Genomic DNA, 7,412 nt, shown 5'->3' on the forward strand with positions numbered 1-7,412 from the left:
CTCATGTATGCAAGGCAAGCGCTCTACCACTGAGCCACTTTCCTAGCCGCACTGTGTTATATATATATAAACCCAGATGGTTTACTGAAGACTAGCCTCAAGTCTGTCAACTTCCAGTTCCAGATACTACATATATCCTTTGGCCTCTGCTTCCCAAGTCCTGGGATTATATTTACCACCATGCCTACCTCTAGAAGATACTACCCATAGTAGTGAGGGATTTCATATACTTGAAAGTATTCAGCAATGTAGTAAGAAAAAAATTAAAAATTAACACCATTGTGAAAAGCCAAAATAGGATGCCAGTTTTTAGATGCTTACAATCTAGTAGGAAAAAAAACACCCCCAAACTAGAAGAATTAAGAGTTTGCAACTAAAGTCAGGGGTTGAGAATTGAAAGGCTGAAAATATGAGAGGAAGATGTCTGAAGTGTCATGCCTCACATTCAGATAGTCTCATTTGGCCAGATTCAGAAATTCAGAAATCAAAATAAATTTCTCTTGGAACTTTCAGAGGTCACTCACTTTTGTCAGGAGCTACTATATATATATATTCCCCCCCCCCAAATTAGTTCTATATCAGCCTTCAATAACCTGAGATGGAAGAAATTGATAATAGTTATTGCTTAGATGAAAAAAAGTTAGCATTAGGGAAACAGGAGTAAAGTTTTTTTTTTTTTTTTTACTGTATTGTCTTTTTAAAGTTTTTTTGGTTGGTCATGGGGCTTGAACTCTGGGCTTGGGCGCTGTCCCTCAGCTCTTCAGCTCAAGGTGAGCACTTTACCACTTGAGCCACAGCACCACTTCCTGGAGTAAAGTTTTTAACCTTTCAATTTTGTGCTATCAGAATATTATGACTTGTCAAAGTAAATTAGAATTAAAAACTTTTTTTTCCTTTATGTTTTTTCTTTCTTATGTTTAAATGAAATGTGGCCTAAAAGACTATTCAAAAGTTGTAGCATAAATCATTCTTTTTAGTCCTTTATTCAGTGTGTGTGTGTGTGTGTGTGTGTGTGTTGTGGGGCTTGAATTCTGGGCCTGGGTGCTGTCCCTCAGCTTGTCAGCTCAAGGCTAGTGCTCTACCAATTGAGCCACAGAGCTACTTCTGGCTTTTTCTGTTTATGTGGTGCTGAGGAATCGAACCCAGGGCCTCATGAATATGAGGCAAGCACTGTACCACTGAGATACTTTCCCAGCCCTTTGCTTAGATATTTTGCCATTCTTTTAAAAATGCACGTTTAGTATCATAAATTGACAAGTTGAATTAAAATCCCTCTGTACAACTACTTATACATTTATAAGTGATAATTAATGGCTTGGAATTAAATAAAAGTATTTTTAGAAGTGTACTTTTAAATCTTTTAATAATTTTAATAATCTTTTTTTTTTTGTTTAGGTTGGGTGTTAAAAACAAAGACGTATTTTAGTAGAAATTCCCCTGTGTTATTACTTGGTAAATGTTATCATTTTAAATATGAGGGTAAGTGATAAATTTGTAAAACATTTATAAATCTTTTAAATCTAAAAATCTTAAAAATCATTTAAATCTGAAATTTAAACAATGATATATCTTTAATGCTGGTATTCTTTTCACTGTACATCTTTGTTCAGTTTTATATGTTTGTGTGAAAGTGTGTGTGTGCATGTAAAATGCATGAGCTTGCATTTGTAAAGAAAATGAATGTATATGAACATATGTTATTATCAAGACATTCATTTTGGTTGACTTACTCTGAAATACCATTTATCAGTAGTTTTCTAAAACCTTGTAAATGACTTGTAATAATAGCAGCCAATATTTATTTAGTAGTAATGATAGTAAGGAGTAGTCTATGTGGTTTACATGTTTCGACTCATTGAGTTCTTCCACAATCTTGAAGGTTGAGTAGGAAGTTGATATGTAAAAAAGTATGCATAGAGTGGCAAGATGGAAGCAATAGCAATATTAGAGGGCATATGTATGCCTACTTTAGTTCTGGTTGGGAGATAATTCTGAAAAGGATCAAACTATAGAGAAGGATTTTGAATCTATGTAGAGCCCATCCTATGTAAACATGTTTTCATAGGCAGAGAACAGCCAAATCAGAATGCTTAAGAGTTCATATAAGCTTTGAGGTCAGATATCTGGGTTTGAATTTGACTCTTTGTTTTTGCTGTTTAGTTGTTACTTTTGATCTTCTCAAGTATTAATGATAGACTATTTCATAGGTATATAGTAATATATCTGGTATAAATAAGCATTCTAATGAAATTTATTATAGAAGGAATTTGTACAACATTATCATTAGAATTTTTTGGTTCTTGACATTACATTGTGTGTGTGTGTGTATCCCAGTCCTGGGGCTTGAACTCAGGGCTTGGGTACTATCCCCTCAGCTTTTTTTGCTCAAGGCTGACACTCTTATTACTTAAGTCACAACTCTATTTTTGGCTTTTTGCTGGTTAATTGGAGATAATTCTCACAGATTTTTCTACCTGGATTGGCTTTGAACCATGATCCTTAAACTTAGCCTCCTGCGTAGCTAGGTTTATAGGCATGACCCACTGGCACCTGGCTATAATAGTTATTGTTACCTAAGGTTATTTAGTAATTATTTTTTCAGAACATTCTGGCTGGCACACTGATTATGCCTAGAAGGAACACATGAAAATAATAACACAATATATTCTTAAGAAATATGCAGGCTTCTGCCACCACTATTCTAGCTACAGAGCTCCTAACACTCCTGTAATGTCCTTAATAATAGAGCATGTGGGAGTATCTTCTGTTGTAGAGTTTGGCCCTAAATCCCTTTGGATGATTAGAATATTTTTTTTGGACTCATGTGTTAATACTTGTGTTTCTGGAAGGTAGCTGGTCACTAGAAAGTCTAAGCCATAATTAGAAGCTTGGAACTTTCAGTCCTAATTTCAATCCTCTGTGGGAGAGGAGAGGACCTGGAAATTGAGCTAACTGGCTGATTTGCCTGCATTTGAAGCCTTCATAAAAATCTCAAAAGTACAAGGTTTGGTGAACTTCTGGGCTGGTGAACACATCCATCTGCAACTCAACTCTGTGTCTCCGTGGGACATAAGCTCCTGTTCTCTGTACACTTGTGGACCTTGTTCTGTATACTGTCATCTGTACCCATTATCATATCCCATTTTCTTCTTTTGTTGTTTTTTGGTACTGGGGATTGAATTCAGTGCTACATGCTTGCTGGAGAATGCTCTACCATTTGAGGCATTCTCTAGTTCATATTGTGTCTTTTTTCATTTTTCTTTGCCAGAACTAGGTTTTCAACTTGCTTGATTGCTTGGCTTACTTTCTCCATTGGTACTCTACCACTTGAGCCTTGCCTTCAGCCTAGCTTTTTGCTGGTTATTTTGGAGATGGAATCTGATGGACTTTTCTGACCAGGCTGGCTCCAGTATAAAACACATTTGGAGATTCATTCCCATTTGATTTTTGTAAAAACCTGATTAGATAGAATAAAACTTACCTTTCCAGTGATGGTGGTTTACTCCTGCAATCGTGGTTATTCAGGAAGCTGAGAATTGAGAATTGAAGTTCAAAGCCAGATTGAGCAAGAAAGTCAAGTTAACCAGCAAAATGCCAGATTGGAGCTGTGGCTCAGTATAAGAGTGCCAGCCTTGAGCAGAAAAGCTAAAGGACAGTACTAGACCCTGATTTCAAGCTCGAAACAAACGAAAAGCAAAAAATGGATTAGGAAGATTGTGATGTAATCTATAATGTAAGACAATAATGGGAGTGTATTAGTATTATTGACATTTTTTGTACTTAGACTACATAATTTATATTTTTATTTTGTAGATGAAAATAAAACATTACTTGCAAGATCAGGATGTGCAATAGAAGATCATGTAATTGCGGGAAATGTAGAAGAATTTCGTAAAGATTTCATTTCTAGAATATGGCTGACCTACAGGGAAGAATTTCCTCAAATAGAGGGCTCAGCCTTGACAACAGATTGTGGTTGGGGCTGTACACTAAGAACTGGCCAAATGCTCTTGGCTCAAGGACTCATACTACACTTTCTTGGTAGAGGTAAATTAAATGTTTTTTGTATTATCATTAGTTTTTAATTTGAACTCGTTTGTATATTGCATAAAACTCCTTGAAGTTAATTTCTTTATTCTTTGATTTAGCAGTAACTAACTTAGCATATTACATTTTTATTGAATTGGGCCATAAATGTCTTTTATGTAAACATTTATGATTTTCTTTTCAAAACCATAGGTTAACTATAGCTGTTATTTTATTTTTAAATCTTTAAAAGTTATTATCTTCAAGTAGTTGTACAGAGGAGTTGGCATTTAACAAAGCTGTTTATGAATATATCTTGATCAGTGTCACCTCTTGCAACCTAGCTGTTATTCTTGTTACTACCATGGATTAGGGTAGTGTGGATTTTTAAGTTTTGTTATTTTTTCCATTTTGGTTGAACTTGTTGAAGTATCTCTGGTTTATTAACTCCTAGACAAGTCAATGTCTGTGGCTTTGGAGAGAATATTAGTATTCTTTAAAAATCTTAATAGTTTTATTTTGTTTCTTTTGTTTGCAATGTTTGTCCTAGAAAATAAGACCATAATCAATTATGTGAAGTTTATTTGGCATATTCTTAATAAGGTCATCATGCTTATTAGTCTTTTAAACCATCAAAAACACCATTGGTAATTAACTTGCCTAAGTCTTTTTTTTTCTAATGTAACATTTTTCTCTTAGTCTTTTCTTTTCTTTTTTTTTTCTTTTCCTGTTTAGACAAGATCTAGTGTCAAGGCTCGCCTGGAGCTAGCTAGGTAGCCCAGGCTACAAAGTTGTGACCCTCTTGTCTCAGACTCCTGAATGCTAAGAGTACAGGAAAATATCACAGTATCTGTTTCCATTAATCAATTTGCATGTGTGTGTGTGTGTGTGTGTGTGTGTGTGTGGTGTGTGTGTGTGTGTGTGTGTGTGTGTGTCTGAACTCAGGGCTTGGGCGCTGTCCCTGAGCTTTATGCTCAAGTCTAGTGTTCTACTGCTTGAGCCACAGTTCTTGCAGACTTTCCTGCCTGAGCTGGCTTTGATCCATGATCTTCAGATCTCAGCCTTTTAAGTAGTTAGGATTAGAGGCATGAGCCAGGCATGAGTCACCAGCATCCAGCAAGTCAATGTTTTGAGATATGTTTATGTGTAGGAGAATTTTATTTTACCATTTTAGGCTATTGTCTCTGATTATTACTAAATATTATAAAATTTTAGATAATTACTAAATAATATTAGATATTACCAGATTTTAGAACATCTTGAGAATTGCCCCAGAGAAACCTTACACCCATTGGCAGCTATTTTCACTATCTATTAGCAGTCTATGTACTTTTTGTATCTAGACTTTCAGTTTTGATTTAGTAACCCATCTGACTTTATTTTTGTTGGGGCCTGGCCACTGTCCCTGAACTTTTTACTCAAGGCTCTACCACTTAAGCCACAGGTCCACGTCCAGATTTTTGGTAATTTATTGGACTTCCCTGCCCAGGCTGATTTTGAGCCACAATCCTCAAATCTCAGTTCCTGGGTGGCTAGGATTATAGGCATGAACCAACAATGCTACCTATTTGTTTTAGTTTCACTGTTCAAGTCTGTCTATTTAACTTGTCTGAATACCTTGCTTTGGGATTGCTATAGCTTGGACTTGGCCTGATGCACTGAATATTGAAAATTCAGACTCTGAATCATGGACTTCCCACACTGTGAAAAAATTTACTACATCTTTTGAAGCATCGCTTTCAGGAGAAAGAGAACTCAAAACTCCAACGATTTCTCTGAAGGAAAAAGTTAAGAAATATTCTGATGATCATGAAATTCAAAATGAAATTTACCATAGGAAAATCATTTCCTGGTTTGGTGATTCCCCGTTGGCTCTTTTTGGCTTACATCAACTAGTGGAATATGGAAAGAAATCTGGGAAAAAAGCTGGAGATTGGTATGGACCAGCTGTTGTTGCTCACATTTTAAGGTAAAATTGTTTTAAAATCTTTCATCTTGTGACTGAGTTCTTTAAGCTTAGAGAAATACTATTTAAAAATATTTTAATTGGGCTGGGATGTAGCTCAGTGGCAAAGCGCTTGCCTAGCAAGCGCAACGTCGTGGGTTCGATCCCCAGTACCAAAAAAGAAAAGACCAAAAAAAAATATTTTAATTGTTATCAAGGTGATGTACAGAGGGATTGCACTTACATAAATCAGGTAGAGCACATTTCTTTTTGGACAGTATCATCCCTTGAAATACAAATTTTTGCAAATTTTGTGCAAACTTCTCTCTTTTTTTCCCTCTCATTCTCTCTCACTCTTTCCCTCTTTTCCTCCCCCTCCCCCGCCCCAAGTCCTGAGGCTTGAATTTAGGGCCTAGGCACTGCCCCTGAGCTTCTTTTGCTCAAGGCTAGCACTCTACCACTTGAGCCACAGCACCTCTTCCAGCTTTTTCTGTTTATGTGGTACTGAGGAATTGAATGCAGGGCTTCATGCATGCTAGGCAAGCACTCTACCACTAAGCCACCTTCCCAGACTACTGTCTTTTGTGTATGGGTATGTGGGTGTGGTTAATTGGAGATAAGAGTCCTGCCCTGACTGGCTTTGAATCACTTTCCTCAGATCTCAACCTACTGAGTAGCTAGGATTACAGTATCATCAGCAGACACCTGGCTTCTGTGCAACTTTTAAAGATTTGCTACTAGGAAAGAATAAGACATTGTGATTGAAGTTTCACTTACTCACTGGCAGTTTTCCTTTCCTTATAGGTACAGATAGCCAAGGTTGATTTCTACCTAGATGTTCATTTGACTATCATATTGAAATGTTCTAAACACTCTTTTGAGCTTGGGGCATGTACAATGTTGTAACTTTATTTTTTTTTTGACACTGTAACTTGTAATGTACTGATAGCGTAAAGAAATGTCAAGAGTTAAAAACTGATGTTTTCAACATTTCTTTGTATATGTCAAATTTTTGTGAGTTGTAAATATATGGAACTATTAATATTATAATTATATCAGAGAAAAAGTAAAGGATTTTTGACATTCAGAATTATGAGAAAAAACTTGAAAGTCAAATTTCATTGTATTTAAACTTTAAGTGCCATTTATTTGGTTAAGTTTTTAAATTATTTGTTATGTGACCTAATACTGTCATAAATCATTAGTATGTGATCTAAATACGGTAGATTATCAGTTTATTCCATTATAATCATATAAATTTGAAATTACTATAAAGCCTTTTTGCTTATTGATATGGTTGTTTAATAGATCAGATGTTTATATCTATAAAGTATTTACCTAATGTTAAAAATAATATCAATTTCAATTTAGTATGGCATTTATAAATGCATAGTTTGTATTTTTCAAGATGTTTCAGGGCTCAGTAATTTTTTTTTTTTTT

The 7,412-nt window shown here is 35.4% G+C and overlaps 1 protein-coding gene across 1 annotated transcript in view; it reads left to right on the top strand.

Annotated features, from left to right (window-relative positions):
- Positions 1-7,412, top strand: part of Atg4c (autophagy related 4C, cysteine peptidase) — a 58,122-nt gene that overhangs the window by 15,244 nt on the left and 35,466 nt on the right. The window contains exons 3-5 of the mRNA XM_013020641.1: positions 1,396-1,479; positions 3,814-4,047; positions 5,665-5,995. Of these exons, the coding sequence (XP_012876095.1) occupies positions 1,396-1,479; positions 3,814-4,047; positions 5,665-5,995 (649 nt within the window). The remainder of the gene's footprint in view (positions 1-1,395; positions 1,480-3,813; positions 4,048-5,664; positions 5,996-7,412) is intronic.

This window comes from Dipodomys ordii, unplaced genomic scaffold, assembly GCF_000151885.1.
Source record: "Dipodomys ordii isolate 6190 unplaced genomic scaffold, Dord_2.0 Scaffold51, whole genome shotgun sequence".
Classification (NCBI taxonomy): domain Eukaryota; kingdom Metazoa; phylum Chordata; class Mammalia; order Rodentia; family Heteromyidae; genus Dipodomys; species Dipodomys ordii.